The sequence below is a fragment of the Oryza glaberrima genome, chromosome 6 (genome assembly GCF_000147395.1).
Source record: "Oryza glaberrima chromosome 6, OglaRS2, whole genome shotgun sequence".
In the NCBI taxonomy this organism is placed as follows: domain Eukaryota; kingdom Viridiplantae; phylum Streptophyta; class Magnoliopsida; order Poales; family Poaceae; genus Oryza; species Oryza glaberrima.
Window position 1 is genome coordinate 25,074,182 of NC_068331.1, and position 27,936 is coordinate 25,102,117.

The window sequence follows — 27,936 nt, forward strand, 5'->3', positions numbered from 1 at the left end:
CAACAAGTGCACGGATTTAGCAGCAAAGATCAAATAGGCCTTTCACTCTTAAGGCAAATATGAAGGGTAGAGCTATCAGATTAATATACAAGGCACGTCAGATCACTATTACATCACAAATATTGCATTGGCAAATAGTTCACTGCCAAAACCATAATGCCGGTTGTTGGGAGAAGACAACAACAATAAAACAAAACAAGAAAAAAAGTGCTGGTAAAGGCCGAAGATAAATAATACATAAAAGGAAGGCTTATTTTGTTCTTTGGAACTATGTATATACAAGATGGTGGCCTTGTTTGTAACCTGTCTAAGTAGGGAAATCAGCACAGACATGTGACAATGCTCAACGCATTTTATCCCGTGATAATTATTATTTGAGGATTCAGATGGTTGGTACCTCCAATTTGCATGAATCCTTTCTGTTCGAAGTCTGCCAGGAAAACAAAACAATGCGATGTGTATGTATAATAAGCGTCAATACAAATACAGAGAATAAAAGAAACTAAAACTTGCAAACTATCAAAATAAGAGGGGAGATTTTTGCCTTTCGCCACGGACTTGTTACATCATCTCATACATGCCACTTGATTGGGTCAGCGCAACATGTAAGTGCAAATTCAGTGGCATAAATGAAAGTAAAAATGTGTTTTATGAATCCGAAAAAATCAGTTCTATACAATTATTAGCTTCTCAGCAAACAGAAAAATACCAGACATGGATCTATACAGATACAATACAACCATAAGAAACTAAGGACTGTTTTGGGCAAAACATGGTTGAAAACAAAGAAAATGTACTAGAATGGCTCAGGTTAACCCAAACTGTCAATTCCCAACAGTTACAAATGCCCACGGTTCTGGCAACATGTACATACTACCTCCGTCCCTCAGTACATGAACAAATGAGTAGAATCATTTAACATGTACTAACAAGAAATAGCTGCAACCGGTAACTTGCTGGGGAGCAAGGCCTCCTAGTATGACAGCCGATTGAACATATTACCAAGGAACCAAGGAGATGCCAAATGATCTCCAAGGGGCAGTCAAATCATCACAGCCACCAGTTCCAAATGCCTGTGTGGTTACAACCGTAAGAAACTAAGGACTGTTTTGAGTAAAACATGGTTGAAAACAAAGGAAATGTACTTGAATGGCTCAGATTAACAACTGTCAATTCCAAACAGTTACAAATGCCCTTGGTTCTGGCAACATGTAACTACTCCCTCCATCCCTGTGTACATGAACAAATGAGTAGAATCATTCATTATAGCATGTACTGACAAGAAATAGCTGCAACTGATAACTTGCTGGGGAGCAAGGCCTCCTAGCATGAAAGCTAATTGAACATATTACCAAGGAACCGAGAAGATGCCAAATGATCTCCAATGGGCAGCCAAATCATCATAGCCATTCAAGAAATAAAAAAATAACAAACAATGAAATATGCATCCACAGAAGTATGCTGTGAAAGTATGAAACAACAAAAAGAAAGATCACGCTAAAGCTAACTGAATAAACAGTTAACATTCCTTTATTAGTGTTACATTACTTAATTTTAGAAAAAAGAAACAATTAAGCTCCTATGAGCAAGTATTGTCATCACCGTGCAGTAAGCAAGTTAGACTACAAGTATTGCCCATGATGGTACCATAACATCCCCCCATTTATGATTTATTCATTCTGGGAAGACTTCGTGCTCATTAAAGTGCCTGCTGGTAAAAAAGTAAGAACTAAAATACCATTGAGCTGATTACCAACAGGATATTGCAATGGGTAAAAAGTAGCAAACTGCCATCGCGAGACATGCTTGCTAATTTGCCAGAGCAATGTAAAATGTCGGTTGTGGGAGAAGATAACACGAATAACACAAAAGGAAATAAGTTGCGCTGAAGTGCTGATAAAGACTGAAGATAAATAATACACAAAGACGACTATTTTTTGGTCGGTAGGGATATCAGCACAGGCATGTGACAATGCTCAATGCACCCATTGGAAATTAGTATTGAGAATTCAAACGGTTGGTACCTCCAATGGGTGAATCCTTTCTGCTCTAAATCTAGCCAGGAAAACAAAATGATGCAACGCATTTGTGCAAATTCCGTGGAATACAGAAAATAAAATAAATTTACAAACTCAAATATCAAAACAAGAGGGGAGATTTTTTGCCTTTCGCCACTGGATAAGATCAAGGCAACGTGCAAGTGCGAATTCAGTGGCATACATGAAAGGCAAAATGAGATTTATGAATCCAGACAACTCGGATCCATACAAGTACAACCAGGAAAACTAAAGACTGCTTTTGGGTAAAATAATGATTGAAAAGAAAAGAAATATATTTGAATGGCTCAGATTAACCTAAATGGCAATTCCAACAGTTCTGAATGCCCGTGGTTCCGGCAACATGTAAGTACTCCCTCCGTCCACTTTGTACATGAACAAAATGATGAGTAGAATCATTCGTTATAGCATGTACTGAGAAGAAATAGCTGCAACTGGTAACTTGCTGGGGAGCAAGGCCTCCTAGTATCACAGCTAATTGAACATAGGCATGTCCTGTAGCAAAATTTGCCTTGAACATATTACCAAGGAACCAAGAAGATGCCGAATGATCTCCAACGGGCAGCAAAATCATCACAGCCATTCAAGAAATTAAAAATAACAACATGGCATTTTCTGACATTTAAGGTGGTGTTTGTATCTCTTGAAGATGAAGGCTGTGTTTAATTCACACTGAAGTTTGAAAGTTTGGTTGAAATTGGAACGATGTGACTGAAAAGTTGTGTGTGTATAAAAGGTTTGATGTGATGGTAAGTTGGAAGTTTGGAAAAAAAACTTTGGAACTAAACAGGGCCGAAGATAAAGATTAAGTGTTTCACGCAAAACGAGGTGGTAATAAAGTGAAATACTATGCCACTGCTTCAGATATCAACGTTGCATTTGCTGACATTTAGTAGGTATATGCAGAATGGAATGACCCTTTCCATGTGAAAATCAATCACCAAGAAAACCAGATAGAAGAAAACGGAAATATTAGGAAGGACCTAATATCAAATAATTATAAGGGGTGAGGCTTCGAACCCAGGTCGTCTAGCCCACCACCTTGTGGAGTTAGCCGGAAGACCCCTGGGCGTTTCTCCGGATAGATAGAACTGAACCCCATAAAACCATTCGTCCGTATTACTCCAAATCCCGTTGCAAAGCACGGGCATAGCACTAGTGCATGAAAAGAAAAAGGAACTGTAGCCAATGCGAAGAATACAAATGCTTGAGGAACACAACTGCATCGAGCACCTTCATTGGGCTCAGCTTCGCCTTTGATCAATCAAATAACCCAACCCCCACCATCCCTTATCTCCCAGTTCTAGCGGTAGTGGAGCTACCCTGGTTATCATTCGAAACGAATGACCATCCAAGGACAAAGCCACTGGCATTAGCACATGACTAGAAAGGCTCAAAGGGGGTAGAGGGAGGGTCCAATTTAATACCCACAGCAGCCTCAATTGCTTGAAGGCATGCTTATTTCAGCCAAGGTCGATCGTCATCGCCCTCTGTGTTCATTACGGACCATACGTAGTACCCTGCCACAAATACAGCATATGCTGATGCGATCACCAACACTAAGAGCAAGTATAATAGTATAGCCAGATCTACAGCCTGATTTTCTTCTTCTTCTTCTTCTTCTCTCTCTCTCTCTCTCCTCCAATTGTACCTGCTCTAACGAGCCAAGTCGGCTCAAGCTCACGACGACGACCAAAACCCCCAAGAGTCCACAGCCGATCCGGACACCACCCTAGGTTCCAATTGCCTTCACTGCACGGCGGCGGCTCACCTTAGAGATGGGAATCCGGACGCTGCGGCCTCTCGGCGGATTGATCGTCGGCAAGCTGTGGGAAGGAATTCCTGCGAAACCCCTTTTAACAATGGCATAATCTCCAATTTCTCGTCGTCAGCAAGCAACTGCACTTGACATTGGGTCGGTTAGGGTATAAACACACAAGCACACAGCACACGGTGCGCCATAGAGGCCGTGAGGGAGAAGGACGAGGAAGAGAGATTGTGGTGGTGATGACCGAATCTCGAAAACGTGGCTAAAAACGAAATCGAAAGAAAATCCATGGCGAGGCGGCTCAGATCTCACCTTGACCGACCCGCCCTCCCCTTACCGGAAGCCGCGGCATCGCCTCCCCACCGCCCCCACGGTCCCCGATCCCCCACCGCCGATGCGCCCCGTGGCAGCGCGGACGGGGGGAGGGATGGCCCCGCGAAGGCGGAGGGTTCCGACGCGCGCGGCCGCCGCTCGGGGAGACGCGTCCGCGCCAAGGGCCGGGGCCTCCTCATCGCCGCCGGTGTTCCCGAGATGGCCGCGGTCTCGATCGGGTGGTGCGGTCATCGGCCGCCGCGAGCAGGACGGACGGAGCGGCGAGGTCGAGTACTCGCCGTCGCCGGCGCCGGCGCTCGCGGTGGCCTCACACTTAAACTAATGATGAGTGAGCGGCGGAGTCCGCGGTGGAGGGTTTTGTGTGGGGTTTCGGGAGGAAAACGATGCGGTGACGTCAGCCCTGTCCACGCGTCGCGTCAGGAGGGCAACGGACAGGATTAGCGCCGATTACAGTGGAGGCAGCAGATTGAGCCCGACTCGATGGCATAGAACCACGGGTGGATTCAAGTTGATGCATTTTGGTTGAAATTTAAGGAAAATTGGTTGTGTGACATCAATAGATGTCGATTTCCAAAAATAAACCATCAAAAGATTCCAATACTTAGGACATATACAACGGTCTTTATTAGTGGTTTCTCTCTATTGTCATGCAAGTAAATTCGATGACATAGAAGAAAGATAAAAGAGTATGACATAGAAAAAAGATAAAGGAGTATAGTTGTTATGCATGACAACGGCTCAGAATCGACTCTTAACATTTATTAGAGCAAATTTTGTTGCATGGTGATGAAAGAAAGAAAAGAAGAGTAAAAAAAAGTATTTTGATACATTAATGATTAGAGACCATATTGTCTCTAACTGTTGTAGGATGCTAGTCTCTAGATAACGTAGAGCTCATATCTGACTCTACCTTTGTATATGACCTTATTCCCAAAAACACTCGATCGAAATATTACAATATTTAAAAATATACCACTTTAGATGTTTTACACGTTTCCTACCATGTGAGCAAGAAAGTGGTAGGTAGGGCAGTCTCTTTCCCTCCCGCTCTCCACCTTTACTCTTTCTCCCTCTATCTCTCACCACCAAACAACACAAACAAGTGACGACAAGAGCCCTCCAACAAAGCCCCTTCTCCTTCCTCCAGCCTTCCTCCAGCAAACTCCAATGAAAGAAATGGTGCAGCAATAAACTAAGCACCTTACTACCTCCAATAACATCATTCCTCCAGCGGATTCCCTTCGCCCTCTTTTGACGACGCCAGATCTAGCTCTCAACTCCAATACCTCCCTCTTCTGCTTCCACCGCCACCACCTAGCCTCGCCACCGCCAAAAAGCATCAATGTATTGGCTTTGCCTTCTCCCTCTCTCCTTTGCCTCCCTTTGCCACCACCGCCAATGTCGGCCCATCGTTGCCGGCCCATCGTCCACTGCCGACCCTATGCCTTCGATAGCACCGCCACCTCCACCTCGCCCCACCCTTATCCGCAAGTCCATCACCTCCAAAGCCAATCTAAGCTCAGTCCCCACTTTCCCTCTCCAATAGCCAGCCCTTCCCCTCTACCCCACCCTGTCCCGAGCTTAACATCACGTGATCAAAAACCACACGTGACATAACCCTGGCACGCGTATAAATTAGGATTCCTGGCTATTCTGTGCCTCCACACCATGAACTTTCTTTTGCCCTCGAGTATTGCAGAAACCTGAAAAATGTTAAGAGAAATAGACAATGATATAATTTACATGATTATATCTTTTAGTGGTATTTAAATGTACATATTTCTAAAATCGATTTTTTTTGGTGTCATCGAACTAATTTTCCCTAAAATGTAGAGTCCATATCTCTCAAATGGCAGTGAACGAATGATATCTCGAGTGGCAGTGAACGATTTAAGTCATTCTAGTGGAATATATTTTGAGTTTCTTTAACGATTTAAGGCCTCCTAGTATGACAGCTAACTGAACATACTGCTAATGAACCAACAAGATATTTATTTTAGATAATGGATTAAAACATGGCCTCTACATCCAACACTGATGTACATGGCCAAGAACGAGAAGATGTCAAATCTTCAAGGGGTAGCCAAATCATCACAGCCATTCAAGAACTAAAGAAGTAACAAACATCAAAATATGGATGAACAGGAGTATATCCTTAAAGTATGAAAGGACAATAATAATGATCACACTACAGCTAAGTTAATAAATAGTCAACATTCCTTTCCTTAAGAAAAAAAGGAATGAATAAACTACATAGAAATGAAGAGATATTTAACTATTTACAAGTGGCAATTAAGGATTTGCTACTGGATCCACAATGTCTGTCATAGATTGTGAGTAGCAAATTCTTAATTGCCACATCTTAAAAGTGGCAAAAAGTTAAATGCCTCAGCAAAAGCAAAACTTGAAAGAGTTCCAACATCTCACATATGCCACTGTATATGAACAGGGCGACATGCAAATGACAACTGAGTGGCCTAAATGGAAGTCAAAATGAGATCAACGAATCTAAAAAAAATTGTTTGTATAGTAATATTAATTTCTCACCAAACAGAAACAATACCAGAATACCAGACTCAGATCATTACAAGCACAGCCATAAGAAAGTAAGGAGGTAAAACATGGTTGAAAACAAAGGAAATATACCTGAATGGCTCAGATTAGCCCAACTGTCAATTCCCAACAGTTACAAATGCCTATGGTTCTGGGCAACATGTTGATAGTACTCCCTCCGTCACTCCGTACATGAACAAATGAGTAGAATCATTCGTTACATCATGTACAGACAAGAAATAGCTGCAACTGGTAACTTGCTGGGGAGCAAGGCCTCCTAGTATGACAGCTAGCTGAACATATTACCAAGGAACCAAGAAGATACCAGATGATCTCGAGGGGGCAGCCAAATCATCACAGCCATTCAAGAAAACCAGGCTATCGAAATCGCAAAAAATCCATTAGAAAATTTAATAGCAACTTTAACTTAGGATCATGATTAGGAATCATTTTGTCATGCGAGCTAACCAATAAAATTTTATTGATGCATCTATAGTCTCGTGAGTCGACAATGGGGAATGGTTTTAGAAAAATGAAGTTCTCTTTTAGAATTCTGTTGTAATGCACGAGCATTTAGCTAGTACTATTAAACTTGCTCTAAGCAGAGTACATACGTACTCATGCAGTCAGAGAGAGGGAGAAGAGGAATGGCAATGTGCAACAAAATGGCAACTAAATAGTGAAAAATCCAACAACGGCAGGTCAGATTTCGCATTGCTCGGTAATCCCAGGCAGGAAGCCAATGCGGATATAATTGCAGAGTCCCCAACACCCACTGCCACAGGCACTACCGGCATTTGTGGCTGCCAAAGTCGATGGCCTCCACACCAATGCTGCTCAGCGCACGCTAGGTGGCGGGTAATGGCCCCGAGAAGCTGAAATCTGAGGTGGCCGCCGCTGCTCAGGAGAGGCACCCTAGCCAAACGGCCTCATTCCTCATCACCGTGGGGAATTTAACTATTTGCAACTCTTCAAAGAAGCCGTGGTTTTGAGCGAATGTGATCATCAGCCACTGCTAGAGGGAGAGAATGGCCGATGTAGCACTTCACCTCGCGGCTCGCTGAGCATGGGATTCAGTTGACCCCAAGTTTTTCGGGGAATAAACTCTGTTATTAGTAGATCTAGAAAAGAAGATAGGGTTAACGCAAATTCGAGAAAATGTGCGGGTAGAAAGAGGGATGATAAAGAGGAAGTGTACTTGAATGGCTCAGATTAACCCGGCTGTCAATTCCCAACAGTTACAAATGCCTATGGTTCCGGCAACATGTAATAGTACTCCATCCGTCACTCTGCACATGAACAAATCATTCATCATAGCATGTACTGACAAGAAACAGCTCAACCGGTAACTTGCTGGGGAGCAACCGAGCAAGGCCTCCTAGTATGACAGCTAGCTGAACACATCACCAAGGAACCGAGAAGATACCAAGCGATCTCCAAAGGGCACGCAAATCATCACAGCTATTCAAGAAATAAAAAATAACAAACAACGAAATTTGGATGCACAGAAGTATGTTCTGAAAGTATGAAACAATGAAAATAATGATCACACTACAACTACCAAACAAACAATTAACATTCCTTGAGACAAAAGTTATGAATAGACTACATACAACGAAACATACAAACTTGAAAACCAGGCTATCACTCACAGAGCAACTGCATAACATAGTAATTAATCAAACCGAAGGAAGATGCCACTGCTTTGGACCATAGCATCACACACACTTTAGTGTTCCATAACATAACTAAATATAAGCTAAGGTAGCATCTACCTTGTGAACAAAATTGAGTACCTGGTCACCGCCATGGTGTCATTTATTAGGCATAAGAACAGGATAATGAACAAATTTGCAAATATACGTGAGAAGAAAAGCAATTCAGCACACCAGAAATGTCTGCTCTAGAGAAAAGCAAAAAATAAACATGCAGAGGTACACAAACAGAAACTTGAAGAACCAACAAAAACATGCTTCAAATAGCAAGTTCCTGAAATGAGCTCAAATAAATGAATGGCATATGTGCACAATTTTTTTCCTAATCAAAATATACAAAAATAAAAGGGCAAAATCTTGAGAGCTACTGTTACGATAGTAGTAGGTAGTAACTGGTTACTGACAGAAATAAGTGAAATGGGCAGTAAGATTCAATTAAATAAATGAATGGAGTACTCAGATTTTGCCTCTGGCCATTCAAATAAGCCAAAATTGAAGAACCCATGAAATAACCTTGCCAACTCACACAATAGCAAGTGCTGCTACAGAACTAAAGCACTCAACTCAACAATCACCGCAATGGAGTTCTGATGTGCATTTCCAGTAGCATCTAAGATCCAACCATTTGTCTACTATTCAATCAACCAAACATGCTATGGGGTATTTCACTTTTCTTGCACCCAATCTTCTGTCTGTATGCATGGAAAGGTAAATTCTGAAAATGGAAAGGCCCAGTGTTAGCTAAGATCACAAATAGGTAACATAATTCCTAACATTTGAGATCATAAGAGGTATATCGGATAACTGATGTGTTGTGGTTATCCCATTTCAGCTTCATATTCTGTCTCTTGACACTACACTACATCAACCAACTTCCTATCCTACAGATAAATATAGGCGATGCAAAAAGATTTGAAAACTTTTAATACTCCCTCCGTTTTCAAATAATTGTCACAATTGACTTTCTCCATCCAAACTCTAATCGTAGATGGGTCTTATTAATACATATACAAAGCCTTGTGAACATACAATTAATAAAGTGCTATTCTTAGATAACATAACTAAATATTTTCAAAATTATTATTTGTGAAAGTTTGAAGGTGTCAAGCCAATGGCAACAATTATTTGAAAACGGATGGAGCAATTAACAGTAACCATACCATTGTCATCCCATGCAACTTTCCGCGTTCAAATGGCTGCCTGCAAAATCAAACTATCCGATTTTCGGAGAGGGAGACTGGGAGGTATGGGTGTACACCCCCACCACCCACGTCAAGTCGTCTTCAACTCTATCCTATCATCAAATGTTTCTTCCCTATTAAAATGATACTAAGTTCTTCATTGGCATCCTTCAATAATTGATAGTGTGTTGTGCACAGCAGCTTCAAAATGATAAATCAGTTCGATTGATGTTCATCCTGCTGAGTGTGCCTCTTAATGAGTCAAATTCATCATTTCCAGCAGAAGGGCAAGTAGGAAAAAGTAATACAAAAAAGTGCTAAGAGAATTGATGAATATATCCACTCCAGGTGAAAGCTGGGAGTTGGACGAAAAAACAACGGAATAGGCTAGAAACAGAAAAAAAAGAAGCAAGCACATGTTTATAGAGGCTACAAAAAGGATAGATACAGCAGATCATGCTGAATTTCCCCTGAATAAAGTAAAAGTACATGGTTAAAAACAAAGGAAATGTACTTGAATGGCTAAGATTAACCAAACCATCAATTCCCAAACAGTTGCAAATGCCTTCGTTCTGGCAACATGTATTTACTCCCTCCGTCCTCTCTAAATCAACAAATGAGTAGAATCATTCATTATAGCATGTACAAACAACAAATAGCTGCAACTGGTAACTTGCAGGGGAGCAAGGCCTCCTAGTGTGACAGCTAACTGAACATATTACCTAGTAACCAAGAAGACACCAAACGATCTCCAAGGAGCAGGCAAATCATCAGAAACTAAAGAAAAGAACAACAAACAATAAAATATGGTTGCACAAAAGTATGTTGTGTTGTGGAAGTATGAAAAAACAAGCTAACTGAACAAACAGTTAACATTCCTTTACCTGAGAAAACTCATGAATAGACGACATAGAAACAAAATATAGACTTGAAAACAAGGCTAGTACTCATCACAGCAAATGCATAACAGAGTATTTACATCAAATAGAATACGATGCAACTGCTTTGGTCCATAACATCACAAATTGCATTGTTCCATGAAATTATTGAACATCACAAAATTGAGAACCATGTCACTGGGCATGGTGAATTTACCAGGTAAAAGCAGAACGGAATGCTGAACTAGTTTGCACATATATGTGAAAAGTAAAGGAACTATAGCCAACGTGTAAACTCCACATGCTTGAGGAACTTTCCCACACATCCAGCAAGAATGGATGGCAAGCATACCAAACCAAATAAAAAATTGCAACTGATTCTGAAACAGGAAAAAACTATCATGCAGCAGCTCAGATCTCACACCGCTGCCTGAAAAATCAACCCACCAAAAAAACCGCCACATATATGACTGAACCCCATAAAACCATTCGTCCGTTTTCCTCTCAATCCCGTTGCAAAGCACGGGCACAGCACTAGTAGTCCAAATGTATTGAGTTCACCTCCCTCTGCATGATCACAGAATGAGATTGTTCATGAGAAAACCACCTCCACTGCCACCGCTAGCACGCAATATGGTAACTTCCTGCAAAGCAAGCCTCCTAGTTGGAGGCTAGCCGATCAATTGAACAAAGAACCAACTCAGGAGGTGTTAATAGATCTCCTGACACCAAAGGGCCAAAAATTCATCACAGCCGAGCAATAAAAAAAAGTAGTGTTTTTCTCAAAATTAGTTTGGAACAAACATTGCAAGCAACCAAAGAAACTGTTAGTCTTCACTTCTCTGTGAGCTGCCTTGGAAAAGGTTTAACATCATCATCATCATTGCATTCCGTCGGAACAAGTCCGGGTCCATTGTAACAGGGAAGTGAAGAAGAAAATGCTGGCATAGAAACACAGTTCACAGAGAGAAAGTGACCAGGGCTCCTTTGGAACACAGGATTTTCCCAGGAATTAGTTCAACAACCATGTAAATCCTCCACTCTATAGGAGGCCCAAGTAGGCTCAGATTCGCCTTTACTCAGTCATACAGACCCAACCGCCACATATCTTGCACCACAATCTACGCATCGTAATGTAAGTGGATTTGCCCTGGCTATCATTAACACAATGACCATCCTAGGTGCAAGAACCACCTAACATTAGTGAGTGGATAGGTTGCCAGAGATGATAGGACCAGGTCCAATTGACACCCACAGCTGCCTTGATTGTTCAATGGCAGGATTGTCAGAAAAGGTTGATCATCATTGCCCTTCTTCCACTAACCATTTCATGTTTCCAAAATTCTAGACACAGATGATAAAACCATACATATATACTCCCACCGTTCCAAAATACTGCGTACGTACTGCCAACGAGATCAGCTCGCAAGCTCTCTCTGCGGCGAGGAGAGTGAGGAAGAGGAGGAATGGCAGTGTAGAGTAAAATGGCGACCAAATAGTTTAAAATCCATCAATTGGGAAGGAAACTGACAAGGAATAAGTTCACTTTAGGTCCCTCAACTAATGTAAATGGATCTGCCCTGGTTATCATTTATCGGAATGACCATCCTAGGCACAAGAACCACCTAACATTAGCAGGTGAATAGGTTACAGAATGGCCAATTTGGTTTACGGTTTGGAGTTTGCATGTACTGAACTGTAACCATACATATATATATGCATACATACATGCCCACAAGATCAGACTCGTGAGCTTTCTCACGTGAGGTTGCACGGAGACGGAGGGGGGAGGGGAGAGAAGGGATGGCAATGTACACATTCATGACCAAATTGTGCAAAATCCATCAATGGCAGCTCAGATTTCACGTTGCCCAACTAACCCGGAGGCAGAAAGCCAACGCGGATACAGCCTCAACAGTCCCCACCCCTTCCGCCACAGGCACCTCAACATCAGCGGCTGCCAAAGCGGTGGCCTCCATGCCAATATGGAGCACCACATGCAAAGCATCAAGGAATGGCTCTGAGAAAGCGGAGATCAGAGTCAGCCACCACCGCTCACGAGAAGCACCGGAGCAAACAGCCTCCTTCCTCATCGCCGCCATTCCGAACACCCAACTTTTAGGGGGAACAAACTGTCTGTTACTCGTACTAAGGTTAAGGCCCAGAGAAAAGCTTCCAAACTTCCAGATCTAGAAGAGAAGCTAAGCTTTAAGACAGAGAGAAAGGCGTGGGTAGAGAGGGATCAGAAAGAGGATGCACTACGGATGCTCACCAGAGAGTATGCGGCGGAAGCAGCAGGACAATGGCACAGCAGCTCGCGGGATGGAGATGGGGGGACAGGGGTGCCATGGAGCTCAGGCAGCGTGGGAGCCCCCAATGGTTGACAGATGTTCTCGCAGCGATTTCCGGAAACATACCATGGCACTCCCAGCGTCAAGCCCAGGCAGACACCCCCCCCCCCCCCATGAGGAGGTGCCTCCACCACACAACGGTAGCAGCAGCAGCAACAACAACAAAGTATATACATGTGTGTGTGTGTCTATATATATATATATATATATAAGATCATTACAGCAGCAGTAGCTGAATGACGAGGAGAGCTCAAGCCAGCGGTAACAGCAAAACTTCACAAAATCGAGACTGCAAGTCCAAAATAGCCATTCATCACTGACAGGAGCTCAGGCCTGAAGGTCCGACGACCAAACCCTACCTGTTACCATGGCACCGATGCCACACCAGACAATACCAACCTACGGTTCCCAGCCCCCAACGCCGCCACACGACCGTGGATGAGAATCCAGGCAACCGCACGGCGCACGCGTGGTGGAGGCGGCCCCGGAGTGTCAAAATAGTGGCAAATAGTTACAATGGCATGGATCCAATGGCAAATAGTTAAATTTCCCCATGATTTCTGCTTGCCCTTATAGCTCAGTTTGTAGAGCGTCCAACTGATACACGCACGCACGCAAGCGTACACAGTGAGGAGAGTATCAGAGGAGAGATTGGAAGGAGGAGAAGAAGGCGGCGGCGGCGACGACAGTGAATGGCACTACATCGAATGCCAGTTAAAGTGATGCCATTCCAGCGAATCAACTCTTGCGATGGTAGATGTGCAATTTTCTCACCAGATTTGGCTGATAGCCATTAGTCTGCTGTACTATTAAACCTGCTCTGATCTACGGTTCCCAGCCCCCCACCACGGCCGCACAGCCATGGATGAGCATCCAAGCAGCCACGCGCGAGCGTGTGTGGAGGCGGCCCAGACTGAAGCAAATCAGAAATCTGGTGATGGTAATGGTGAAGGCGAGCACACCAAACCAAAAACCAAATCAAAAGCTCAACTGAAACAAACGTACGAATCATCCATCCATCGCCGCGGTGGTGGCTCAGATCTCAGCATGGGCTCGGCGCGGTAGCCGCACCGCACCGCACCCCACCCCACGAGCCAACGGATCCCAAAACCCCCACCCCGCCAAGCTTGCCGCGGCGGCTGCTCCTCCACTAGGGGGGAGCATCCCAAGCCACAGCGTCGCCGCGCGGAGGCAGGGGTAGCACCGGTGGATCGGGGGGCCGATGCCGCCGCCGCCGCCGCATCAGTCCTCATCACCACCATTCCCACAAGGTCTAAGGGTTCGATCGATCGATCCATGCCATGCATGATGATGCATAGGCCACCGCGGGTGCGGCGAGCAGCGTCGCTCGGCTCGCGGTTAGTCAACTCTCTGCCGCCCACCCGCCGCGGCGGCCTAGCGATTAGAGAAGAGTGAGATTGGGAGTAGTGGTGGGGGAGAAGGAAGAGGAGACGAGACAGACGAGTCCGATAGGAAAAAGTACACCGAAGGTCCCTCAACTTGTCATCGAGCTACAAAATCGTCCTTGAACCGCAAACGAGAGCTCAAGCTAGCGTTAGCAGCGAACTTTGCAAAATCGAGACCGAAAGTCAAAAATAGCCATTCATCACTGACAGGAGCTCATGCCATGGCACAGATGCCACATCAGACAATACCAACCTACGGTTCCCGGCCCCCATCACTGAGGAACGGCCATGGATGAGCATCCAGGCAACCGCACGCATGGTGGAGGCGGCTCCGAAGTGTCAAAATAGTGGCAAATAGATAAATTTCCCCATGATTTCTGCTTGCCCTTATAGCTCAGTTTGTAGAGCGTCAAACTGATACACGCAGTGAGGAGAGGATCATAGGAGAGATTGGAAGGAAGAGAAGGCGGCGGCGGCGACGACGGCGAATGGCATTACATCGAATGCCAGTTAAAGTGATGCCATTCCAGCGAATCCACTCTTTTGCAATGGTAGATATGCAACTTTCTCGCCACATTTCCAACAAAGATCCCGAGATAGATGTGGCTTATAGTCTGTACTATTATACTTGCTCTAATCTACGATTCCCGGCCCCCACCACGGCCGCACAGCCATTGACGAGCATCCAAGCAGCCACGCGTGAGCGTGGGTGGAGGCGGCACCGAAGAAAATCCCTTTAACACAAGTGAGTTGCCACTTTGTTCAGAGAGGGTGTGTGTGTGAGAGAGAGAGAGAGAGAGAGATGAGATTACGGATCTGTAGTTATAATGGCATTGGATCCAATTAACCCACAGTTAAATTTCCCCCTTGTTCTTGTGGGGAAATCTTGACATTGTGCCATTGTCAAAAATGGGTTCAAAAGGAGGGGAGCAGAGGAGAGGAGAGACTGAAACAAATCAGAAATCTTGTGTGCAAACTGTGCAATTAGGCTCAACAAGATTCATCTCGTGATTTTCCATGGTAATGGTGAAGGCGAGCACACCAAACCAAAAACCAAATCAAAAGCGCAACTGAAACAAACGTACGAATCATCCATTCATCGCCCGCGGTGGTGGCTCAGAATGGCTCAGATCTCCCCGTGGCCGCCCCGCCGCGGCACTCCGACCCCAACGACCCAACGGATCCCAAACCCCCCACCCACCGAGCTCGCCGCGGTGCCTGCCGCAGCGTCGCTGTGCGGAGGCAGGGGTAGCACCGGTGGATCGGGGGGCGGGGGCAGCGGCGCTGGTGCCGCATCCGTCCTCATCGCCACCTTCCCCACAACACAAGGTCCCAGGTTCGATCGATCGATCCATGTCATGTCATGCATGATGATGCATAGGCCACCGCAGGTGCGGCGAGCGGCGTCGCTCTGCCCTGCTAGGCTCGGCTAGTCAGCTCTCCGCCGCCGCCGCCGCCTCCGCCGCCCACCGGCCGCGGCGGCCTAGGGATTATAGAGGAGAAGAGTGAGGTTGGGGGAGAAGAGAAGAGGGAAGAGGAGACGAGACGAGTCTCCGAAGAGAGAAATTTGCGATTAAGGCCGTGTTTAGTTCCCGGAATAATTAACTATTTGCCACTGATAACAGATTTGCCACTAAGCTCAAGCCAGCAGTACCAGCGAACTTCGCAAAATCGAGACAGAAAGTCCAAAATAGCCATTCATCACTGACATGAGCTCAGGCCTCAAGGTCCGACGACCAAACCCTACCGTCACCATGGCACTGATGCCACACCAGACAATACCAACCTATGGTTCCCGGCCCCCAACGCCGCCGCACGGCCATGGATGAGCATCCAGGCAACCAGCCGCATGGTGGAGGCGGCCCCGAAGTGTCGAAGAGTAGCAAATACTCCAGTTACAATGGCATGGATCCAATGGCAAATAGTTAAATTTCCCCATAATTTCTGCTTGCCCTTATAGCTCAGTTTGTAGAGCGTCAAACTGATACACGCAAGCGTACACAGTGAGGAGAAGATCAGAGGAGAGATTGGAAGGAGGAGAAGAAGGCGGCGGCGGCGGCGAATGGCATTACATCGAATGCCAGTTAAAAGTGATGCCATTCTAGCGAGTAGATATGCAATTTTCTCGCCAGATTTGGCTGATAGCCTGCTGTACTATTATACTTGCTCTAATCTACGGTTCCCTGCCCCCAGCACCACCCGCATAGCCATGGATGAGCATCCAAGCAGCCACGCGCGAGCGTGGGTGGAGGCGGCCCCGAAGAAGATCCCTTGAACACAAGTGAGTTGCCACTTTGTTCAGAGAGGATGTTTTGTGTGTGTGTGAGAGAGAGAGATTTGACAATGAGAGAGAGAGAGAGAGAGAGAGAGATCTGCCAAATAGTGGCAAATAGTTAAAATCCCCCCTTGCCTGTTCTTGTGTGGAGAAATCTTGGCATGGTGCCATTGTCAAAAATGGGTTCAGGAGAGGAGAGCAGAGGAGAGGAGAGACTGAAACAAATCAGAAATATGGTGATGGCGAGCACACCAAATCAAAAGCGCAACTGAAACAAACTTACGAATCATCCATCCATCGCCGCGGTGGTGGCTCAGATCTCAGCGTGGGCTCGGCGCGGTCGCCGCACCGCACCCCACCCCACGACCCAACGGATCCCAAAACCCCCCACCACCGAGCTCGCCGCGGCGGCTGCTCCACCACCAAGGGGGGGGGAGCATCCCAAGCCGCAGCGTCGCCGCATGGAGGAAGGGGGTAGCACCGGTGGATCGGGGGGTGCCGATACCGCCGCCGCCGCATCCGTCCTCATCGCCACCTTCCCCACAAACAGAAGGTCCCAGGTTCGATCCATCGATCCATGCCATGCCATGCATGATGATGCATAGGCCACCGCAGGCGCGGCGAGCGGCGTCGCTCTCTGCTGATCTGCTCGGCTCGGCTAGTCAGCTCTCCGCCGCCGTCCACCGGCAGCGGCGGCCTAGGGATTGTAGAGGAGAAGAGTGAGGTTGGGGGAGAAGGGAAGAGGGAGTAGGAGACGAGACGGAGAGAAATTTTAGCGTGAACTAAACACAGCCTTACACCGGGGTCGCCGGCAGAGAGAAGTTTTTGTACGGGAAAACTCGGGAAGGGAAGGGAAGATACCTGTACACGATGGGAGCGGTGCACGTGGCGAGCGGAGAGGGCACGTGGGAGAGGAATCCCAGGCGGTGGCCCATCTGGGCTGGTGGTTCGGCCTGTTGGGCCGCTTGTGGCCTCAAAACGAGCTCATGAATGCGTTGGATCAAAACAAGCTATGCATTTTCCCGAGGAAAAAAGTACAGCGAAGGTCCCTCAACTTATCATCTGGGCCGGTGGTCCAGCCTGTTGGGCCGCTTGTGGGCTCAAAGCCAAATCATGACCGCGTTGGATCAAAACTCAAAGCATTAGCTTTGCATTCTCCCAAGACTACGGGCCTATTTGGTACAATCTAAAGTAGAGTTATGAGCTACCTTTTTTTTGTGAGAGAGCTCCAACCAACTCCACTCTCAGTTTTAGTGAAGCTGAAACTGTTTGGCTGAGCTGGGGTGGAGTTGGAGCTGGAGCTGTGCCAAACAGGCCGTAATGTGCCCATGCGTTGCAACGGCCCGTAATGTGCCCATGCGTTGCAACGGAATCTGGAGTAATGCGGGATCTGCACGCAGACACGCAGTAGGAGAGGGAGGAGGAACACTGCAACTTTAAATTAGTAGCGAAAAAAATACATAAGATTGAGTAACACTGCAAATTCGCATGTATTGGTTGAAAACAATGGAATTTGATTAAATCTGGAGCAAAAGGTTTTAACAAATTCGAAACTGTACGGTTTCAACAAATTTTCAGCCGGATTGCCCACAAGAAAAGCTTAAAATTTTAAGGGCAAGAAAAAAAACATGAGTTTGCGCACAACTGCAAAATATTACTCCCTCCGTCCCTTAATACAAGGGATTTTGATATTTTGTTGTCCTGTTTATGCACACGTCTTATTTAAAAAAATTGTGCAAATCTAAAAAAACAAAAAGTTGTGCTTTAGATAATAAAGTAAGTCACAAATAAAATTCCAAAACTTTTTGAATTAGACGAATTGTCAAACAGTGCAAGCAAAAATATCAAAATACCTTATATTAAGTGACGGAGCGAGTAGTACACATGTTAATTGAAAACAATGAAATTTGAGCAGATCTGAAACAAAAGATTTCAGCAAATTCGAAACTTGCTGTTTGAAAATATTTCCAACCGTAATTATTTGAGAATCACACGAGCGGCAGGCACACTGTAGAATTTACAAGAGAAACGAGTCGCTGAATAAAAAAGTAGTGAAAGTGCAATATAAATCATCGAAGTCACTCAAGCTTCAAGCCCAGCAAAATTAGATCAGAACATAAAAATTCAGACAAGATAAACAGATGAGTTTTCCCATCGAATTGTTGACAACGACAACAGATGACACAATTTTTCAGGCCATCAATCAGTGACAAAAAAAAATAACAAAACAAAAAAGAGGGTTGTCTGAAAGAACAGAAAATAAATATGCCTTCTGGAGCATTTCCCAAAAGTACCAGCAGGCAAATAGTACAACTTTCAGACAAGCAAGTGCAACAAACAAACAACGAGGAAATCAATATACACTAGAAATTTAAATTAGAAAATCTTTACGGAATGGCTCAGATTTCACCCCCATTATGAATCACCAAAGTTGGATCATGCCACTGTAGCAGAACAATGCAATAGAATCTGTCTCAATCTCTCTCTCTCTATATATCTATGTGCATGAACCATCTAATGGGATTGGCATGTTCATGATAGAATTAGATCATAGAAGTAATAAAAACCTCAGTCCGCCACCACCACCGCCACCGCCAGCAAATAGCCGCAAACTGGTAACCTGCCGCAAAGCAAGCCCTCCTAGTTTGGCGACCAGCTGATCAATTTAGCAAGGAACCAACTCAGGAGGTGTTAATAGATCTCACAACACCGACAAAGGGGCAGCCAAATTCATCACAGCCATTCAACAGGTAACATAGAAACGAAATGCAACAAAACAAAAGGTAAAGTGTTTTGCTGAGAAATCAATTTGAAGCACTGCATTAGTGTCAACAAAAGGAACTGTTGTCATTTGTTCACCCAGGTTATCACAGCATAGACCAAAAATACATGAACTAAGTTCAAACAAGGCATTATATGGTCCCTTTATCCATGACCAAATGCTGATTTCCATAGCACGCAAACAAATCAAACATGTGAGGTAGGGCAATTGTAACACTATTACACAAAGATGTGAAGCCAACCTTCAGTAAATGCTAAAAGGAAATAAAGCAAGAAATCCAAAACAATTCAATTTCACACAGGTCAACAGATACAATCAGAACTAGAAGGGAACAAATGATTCAGAGCTCCCATTCAAAAAATCACCATGGCAGAGTGAGCTCGGTTTCACCTTTCCTCCATCGTACAAAACCCGATTTTCACATCTCTTGCTGCACAATCTACTCATACTAATGTAAGTGTAGCTGCACTGGTTATCACTCGTCAGTCATCAGAGTGACCATCCTAGGCACAGAATCACTAACATTAGTGGATGGTTGAACATCATTGCCCCTCATCCACATTCCCACATTCCATTCCATGTTTCCAACATTCTGGAGGTTTCAGAATCCCACAAGGAACACAGGCAGCAGAACACACCATATGCAGAGATGAGCAAGAGGAGATTACAGTGGTGACAGCAGGAGTAGCAACTAGCAAATCAAAACCATCAGCACCATACCAATCCATCCATCAGATTTTAAGATCAGATCAGATCAGATCTCGCAACTACCCGCTAAATCCTGACACGGAAGCCACACCAGACTCCACCGTGGATTCCCAGCCTTTGCTGCTATGAATCCAAGGCAATGGAGCAGCAGAGGCGGCATCCTGGAGGTGAGAACTGACAGAGAGACCGGTTGGAAGTAGGGCTGTCAAAACTCAGCTGGAGCTCAAAACAAATACTCTTGGAGAAGAGTATTTCAGCGCAGAAGCGCTAATTTAGTTTATGATTTTGGGTTTGGATGGCGTGAACCTTCTCTTCTAGATCTGGAAGTTGTTTTTCTCCTCAGTACTAATAACACAGTTTATTCCCCAAAAATAATCATGGACGAGGGATGAAAAAGTGCATGTGAACACGTACTGTATGGGTGCTCACCTGCGAGCGAGCGAGGATTCAACGGAAGGAAGCAGCGGGATACCAGAACAGCTGCTCATGGGGTGGAGATCACCGCTGGCCATGTACCTGTAGTCCTTTACGGCGGGAGCGTGCACGTGGCAATTGCACAGGGCTCATGAGAGTCACCATCCAATGTCCCCCGTGTCCACAGATGAGTGGCTCACTGATCATCTGGGCAAATGATTAAGAGTTCTCATTCAAACAATTCACCATGGAAGTGAGTGATAGGCAGCATTAAGTACTCAATACTCATTACTTCAGCTTTAAATAAGCATGTAGCTAATTTTCCAACACAGCAAACTGACCACTTGTAAGTTGGCAATTAGCTTCAAAAAATAACAGAGAAGTGCTATGTTAAATTTACCAGCACAGTAGCAATATGAATAGTGTAATGGCATTGAACGGGCTCAGTTTCACCTTTCCTCCTCAAACCTCGTGCTCCACAATCTACTCATACTAATATAAGTGGAGCTGCACTGGTTGTCACTCATCAGTCATCGGAGTGACCATCCTAGGCACAGAACCACTAAGAGCAGGTACAATAGCAGACTATAAGCCAACTATAAACGCATATCGAGAAGATAAATGAGGAGAGATAAGAGCAGCGGGCAACAGATTTGTAGCCAGCTGCAGCACAGACTACAAGGTGTAATATATGTATGACAGGTGGGACCATGTATTACTTGTGTAGGAGTATAAGTTTATAGGTAACTGTTGTATAAATTGGCTATTAAATTGACTATATACTATTTGGAGCTAGTAGTTGGCTATACTATTAAACTTGCTCTAACACTAGTGAATGGTTGAACTGACTCCAAGAGAGGTGAGAGTTGGTTCTTTAAAACCACAACTGCCTCAGAAAAGGTTTAACATCATCACCATCATCATTGCATTCCATTGGAACAAGACCAAGTCCATTGTAACAGGGAAGTGAAGAAGAAAATGCTGGCATAGACACACTATTCACATAGAAAAGGTACTCCATCCGTCCCAAAAAATAAGGTACTTTGACCGGATGTGACACATCCTAGTAACAAGGGTTCCTTTGGAACACAGTATTTTCCCAGGAATTAGTTCAATACCCGTGAAAATCCTACAAAAATCCTCCATTATATAGGAGGCCTAATTGGGCTCAGATTCGCCTTTACTCAACCGTAAAGATCCAACAGCCACATATCTTGCTCCACCATCTATCCATCATAATGTAAGTGGATTTGCCCTGGTTATCATTAACAGAATGACCATCCTAGGTGCAAGAACCACCTAACATTAGTGAGTGGATAGGTTGCCAGAGATGATAGGATCAGGTCCAATTGACACCCACAGCTGCCTTGATTGTTCAATGGCAGGATTGTCAGAAAAGGTTGATCATCATTGCCCTTCATCCACATTCCTTTCCATGTTTCCAACATTCTAGAGACACACGGATGAGAAAACCATACATATATGCTCCCTCCATTCCAAAATATAAGCAGAATGTACGTACATTGCCAACGAGATCAGCTCGCAAGCTCTCTCTCGCGCGCAAGCGCGCAGCGAGAGTGAGGGGGGATGGCAGTGTATAGAGCAAAATGGTGACTAAAGAGTGAAAAATCCATAACAGCGGCTCAGATTTCACATTGCCCGACCAGCCCCAGGCAGGAAACTGACACGGAATAAGTCTATTTTATGTCCCTCAACTGATGTAAATGGATCTGCCTGGTTATCATTTATCAGAATGACCATCCTAGGTGCAAGAACCACCTAACATTAGCAGGTGAATATGTTACAGAAGGGCAGATTTGGTTTAGGGTTTGGAGTTTGCGTATAGCGAACTGTGATCACGCATGCACAGATCTAGAGAAGTTAAAGGTTAAGGCAAAGAGAGAGAGGTGTGGGTACAGAGGGATGACAGAGGATGCACGTATGGATGCTCACCAGCGAGTATGCAGCAGTACTATGGCACCACTGCTCACGGGATGGAGATCAGGGACCAGGGGCGCCATGGACCTCAGGCAGCGAGGGAGCTCCCAATGGCTGTCAAATGTTCTTGCCGCGATTTCCGGCAACATACCATGGCACTCCCAACATCAAGCCTAGGCACGCAGACACCCCATCCCCCCCCCCTCCCCGACCTGTGAGCAGGAGGTGTCTCCACCACACGAGGGTAGCAACCAGCAGCAGCAGCAGCAACAACAGTATATATCAGATCATCACAGCAACAGCAGCTGAATGCCAAGGAGAGCTCAAGCCAGTGGAAACAGCGAGCTTCGCAAATTCGAGATCGAAAGTCCAAACCAGCCATTCATCACTAAAAGGAGCTCAGGCCTCAGAATTCTGACGACCAAACCCTACCCGTCACCACGGCATCGACGCCACATCAGACACCACCAACCTACGGTTCCCGGCCCCCAACACCGCCGAACGGGCCATGGATGAGCATCCTGGCAGCCACGAGCGTGCCACAGGTGGCCCCAAAGATCCCTTGAACACATGTGAGTGAGTTGCCACTTTGTCAAAGGGGGTGTTGCGAGATAGACATATTGCAGTTCTGTCAAAGAGTGGCAGATAGTTACAATGGCATGGATCCAATAGCAAATAGTTAAATTTCCCCTTATTTTCTGCTTGCCCTTATAGCTCAGTTTGCAGTAGTGCGTCGAACTGTACACGCACGCCCGCGAGCGAACACAGTAAGGAGAGGAGAGAATGGAAGGAGGAGAAGGGGTGGTGTTGGTGGTGGCGGCGGCGGAGGAGGATGGCATTCTGCATTCCCAGGTTTCCAACGAATCCACTCTTTTCTGATGGTAGATGTGCAATTTTCTCGCCACGTTTCCAACAAGGTTGAGACAGATGTGGCTTATAGACATTAGTTGGCTGTACTATTAAACTTGCTCTAATCTTCGGTTCCCTGCCCCCACCACCGCCTGCACAGCCATGGATGAGCATCCAAGCAGCCATACGGGCATGGCGGAGGAGGCGGCCCCGAATAAGATCCCTTGGAACACAAGTGAGTTGCCACTTTGTTCAGAGAGGGTGTTGTGAGAGAGAAACATGAGATTACGGATCTATCAAACAGTGGCAAGTAGTTATAATTTGCAATTGATCCAATTAACCCATAGTTTTTTTTCCCCAGTGCTCTTCTCTTCTAGCTCAGCGTGTGTAGAGCGTGGAACTGTACACACACGCAAGCGTACACTGCGAGGAGAGGAGAGGAGAAACTGGAAGGAGGAGAAAATGCAACTGAAACAAATCGAAATCTGGTGATGGTGATGGCAAGCATACCAAACCAAATCAAAACTGCAACTGAAACAAACACGTACGAATCCTCCATTGCCGCGGTGGTGGCTCAGATCTCGCCGTGGCAGCGAGGCCACCCGCCACTCCGACAACGGGAGGCCGCACCGCGCCCCCACAACCAACGGATCCCCAACCTGCACCACCGCCGGATCCGCTGCGGCGGCGGCTCCAGGGGGAACATCCCAAGCCGGCCGCAGCGTCGCCGCGCGGAGGCAGGGGTAGCACCGATGGATGGATCGGGGGGATGCGTTGTATCTGGTTTTGCGGTTCAAGGATGATTTTGTAACTCGATGACAAGTTGAGGGACCTTCGGTGTACTTTTTCCTTTCCCGAGACAAGTACTGTCCCATGCGTTGCAACGGGATCTGGAGTAAAGCGGGATCTGCCCGCAGACACGCAGTAGGAAACGGAGGTAGACTGCGTCTTTAAATTATTAGAGAAAAAAAACATAAGATTGGGTAACACTGCAAATTCACATGTATTAATTAAAAACAATGAAATTTGATTAAATCTGAAGCAAAAGGTTTTAACAAATTTAAAACAGTACGGTTTCAACAAAAATTTCAGCCGGATTGCCCACGAAAAAAATAAGCTTAAAATTTTCAGGGCACGTAAGAAACATGAGTTTGCACAACTGCAAAATAGTGCACTTGTTAATAAAAAACAATGAAATTTGATCAGATCTAAAACAAAAGCTTTTCTCAAATTCGAAACTATGGGGTTTGAACAAATTTTCAACCGTAACTATTTGAGAATCGCACTAGGGGCAGGCACACTGTAGAATTTACAAGAGAAAACGAGATGCTGAAGAAAAAAAGTAGGTAGTGAAAGTACAGTACAAATCACCGAAGCCACTGAAGCCAGAACCGCGCTGCAGGCCTGCAATGGCTGCTTGGCTATCGCTCAAGCTTCAAGCACAACAATATTAGATCAGAACATAAAAATTCAGACAAGATAAATAGATGAGTTTTCCCATCGAATTGTTGACAACGACAACAGATGACACAACTTTCCCGACCGTTTTCATCCCCACTATAGTTCGATTCCCATGAAAATGCTCCAAAAATATCCTCCTTTGAAACACAGGATATTCACAGAAAATAGTTCAATTCCCGTGAAAATGCTCCAAAAAAATCCTCCACTCCAAAAGAGGCCTAAGTGGGCTCAGATTCGCCTTTGATCAATCATACAGACCCAACCCCTATATATCTTGCTCCACAATCTACTCATCTAATGTAAGTGAACCTTCCTTGGTTATCATTAACAGAATGACCATCCTAGGTGCAAGAACCACCTAACATTAGTGAGTGAATAGGTCACAAGAGATGATAGGATCAGGTCTAATTGACACCCTCAGCTGCCTTGATTTTTCAAAGGCATGCTTGTCAGAAAAGGCTGATCATCATCGCCCCTCATCCACACTCGCACATTCCATTCCATGTTTCCAACATTCTGGAGAAGTTGGTCCAGGTACTTTGGCATCAGATGGCCACCTTGAATGTCCAACAGCAAGCATGCTTTTGTGATCATCACTGCTCATTACCACAATACGAAGTGAACTGGAAATTATTGTAATATTGCACATCTGCCAGGAATTCTGACCCAAGTTTAAGAATCCCCAGAGGAACACAGGCAGCAGAGCACACTATATACAGAGACGAGCAAGAGGAGATTGTGTCGGCCACAACAGCAAGCGCAATAGCAGGAGCAACTAGCAAATAAAATCCATCACCACCACACATCCATCCATCCATCAGATATTCAGAGATCAGATCAGATCGCGCATCTACCCACCAAATCCCGACGCGGAAGCCGCATCAGACTCCACCGAAGGTTCCCAGCCTTGGCTGCTACGAATCCAAGGCAATGGAGCAGCAGAGGCAGCACCATACAGTTGGGGAACTGATGCAGAGACCGGTTGGAACTTGGAAGTACGGCAGTCAAAGCTCAGCTCGAGCTCAAAACACACACCCTTGAAGATAGTACTTCCTCCGTTTCACAATGTAAGTCATTTTAGTATTTCCCACATGCATATTGATGTTAATGAATCTAGATAGATATATATGTCTAGATTCATCAACATCAATATGAATGTGGGAAATACTAAAATGACTTACATTGTGAAACGGAGGGAGTAGTAGTTAGCTATACTATTAAACTTGCTCTAAGCAGAGTAAGTAGTACCAGCTTTCTCTCTCACGCAAGCGCGCGGAGAAAGAGAGGGAGGAGAAAGAGGGGTAGCAATGTGCAACAAAATGGCGACTAAATCAATCCTACTTAAAATGTTTACCCACAATATTATCACGCCACCCTCCAAAGAGCCCTTTCCATTTCACTGTTGGTTCTTTTGAATTTCGAAATCACCTACTTGTTCAATAAGGAAAATCATCATAGAAGTATTGCTGTGCTTATACTAAATAAGCTAGAAACTCAATTTGTTTTTTTTCCATTGCAACGCACGGGCTAGTGAAAAATCCAACAATTGCAGCTCAGATTTTGCGTTGCTCGGCCAACCCTGGGCAGGAAGCCAACGCGGATACCGCCACGCACGGTCCCCATCCTCCACCGCCGCAGGCACCGCGACATCGGCAGCTGCCAAAGCAGTGGCCTCCAGACCAATGCCGCACAGCGTGCGCGAGGCGGCTGGGGATTGGCCCCCGAAAAGCAGAAATCCGAGGCGGCCGCCACCGATCAGGAGAGGCGCCCGGAGCTAAACCGGCCTCATTCCTCATCGCCACGGGGAATTCAGGGTGTGTTTAGATCCAGGGGTGTAAACTATTTGCAACTCTTCAAACGAGCCGCGGTTTTTTGGAGCGAATGCCATCATCAGCCACCGCTAGCGGAGATGAAATGGCCGATGTTGCAATCGCCTCGCGACTCGCTGAGCATGGGGTTCAGCTGAACTTGAACCCCCACATTTTGGGGGAAATAAAATGTGACAAAAGGCAGTTTCCAGATCTAGAAGAGAAGCTAGGGTTAACGCAAGCAAATTCCAGACAAAGTACAGATACTGGCCAGCGAGCGAGGATGCTCGCGGGATGGATGGAGATCGGCGCAGGCAATGTACAGTAAAATGGCGACCAAATGGTGGGGGAAAACCATCAATGGCGGTCAGATTTCGTTGCCCGGGCCAAGCCCCCGAGCAGGAAGCCGACGCACGGGGTCCCCCATCCCCCGCCGCCGCATGCGCCCGCGGCATCGGCGGCTGCCGAAGCGGTGGCCTCCGTGCCAACGCCGGCGAGGCGCAGCTCGGCGGGGGGGATGGCGGAGATCCGAGGCGGCCGCCGCTGCTCGGGAGACTCGCCGGAAGCAACGGCATCTTCCTCCTCCTCCTCCTCGTCGTCATCGTCGTGGTTGGTTTCCGGCGATGCAGAAACCCTTCCATTGCTCCACCACCACCCAAGCAGCAAAATCGCAACAAAAACTGAATGGTTTGGAATAAGATCAGGAGGGAGGGAAAGAGCGAGAAACCAATCCGACTCTGGATGGATTCATGGATTTTCCAGTCTCCAGTATCCACCCCTTCACCGTCTCAGTTCTCGCTAGAGGCGGAGGACGAGACGAGAGGAGAGGAGAGAACTGAGAAGAACCCAGCCGAGTTTTTTTTCTTTTTTTTTTTTGAGAGAACGGGCCGAGTTCGGCGGTGGGGAATGGGGATGGAGATGGGGAGATCGATGGAGGGAAATAAATGGGGAAGGAAAAAAGATCGGTCTCGGCGACTCGGCCCATCCAAACACTGTCCGTGCACGTCCAGTGTACACGTGTGCGGTGTGCCTATGCTTCGATGGACAATACGGGGGGATAAGCGGCGTTGGCGCGTCACATCTATTATTATATATATTATGGGAGCGTATCCTATGCACACAGGCCCTCACATGTACACACCGTGTACACCAACTAAAAATTATCACAAAAAATTCTAGGAAAATTCATACATATACTTTCAATAGTATTACATCTACGTGCAAAGTCGCATCTTCAAATTCATTCTACATAGAGAATAACAAAAAAGATAAAATTCTGACAAAATTGCAACCTTAAAACTGTCAGATTTTTTGTTTTTTTTGTTACGGCTAAAATATAATGAATTTGACGTTAAGATTTTAACCCTAGGTGTAATACAATTGAAAATATGTGTATGATTTTTTCTAGATTTTTTGGTGACATTTTTTAGTTGGTGTGCACGTGTGTACACGTGAGGGC

General features: G+C 45.7%; 1 protein-coding gene across 6 annotated transcripts; it reads right to left on the bottom strand.

Moving 5' to 3' along the window:
- Positions 1–3,287: 3,287 nt before the first annotated feature.
- LOC127776563 (uncharacterized) lies at positions 3,288–27,411 on the bottom strand. Of its 6 annotated transcripts, none has more exons than XR_008018190.1 (3): positions 20,822–26,555; positions 6,805–20,628; positions 3,288–5,861 (listed from the first exon to the last, which is right to left on the bottom strand). XR_008018190.1 is itself a non-coding variant. In XM_052302980.1 (2 exons), the coding sequence occupies exon 1, from the start codon at positions 27,116–27,118 to the stop codon at positions 26,570–26,572; it is 549 nt and encodes a 182-aa protein (XP_052158940.1). In that variant the 5' UTR covers positions 27,119–27,411; the 3' UTR covers positions 3,288–5,861; positions 6,805–26,569. The 6 variants fall into 6 exon arrangements, 1 of the variants encoding a protein (XP_052158940.1); XR_008018189.1 differs by having other exon boundaries at positions 6,805–20,327; positions 20,437–26,555; XR_008018187.1 differs by having other exon boundaries at positions 6,805–20,327; positions 20,422–26,555.
- Positions 27,412–27,936: the final 525 nt, after the last annotated feature.

What these genes read in the sequence shown, in the direction of transcription:
- LOC127776563 (XM_052302980.1), bottom strand. Translation starts at nt 27,118, where the DNA reads ATGGAAGGGTTTCTGCATCGCCGGAAACCAACCACGACGATGACGACG.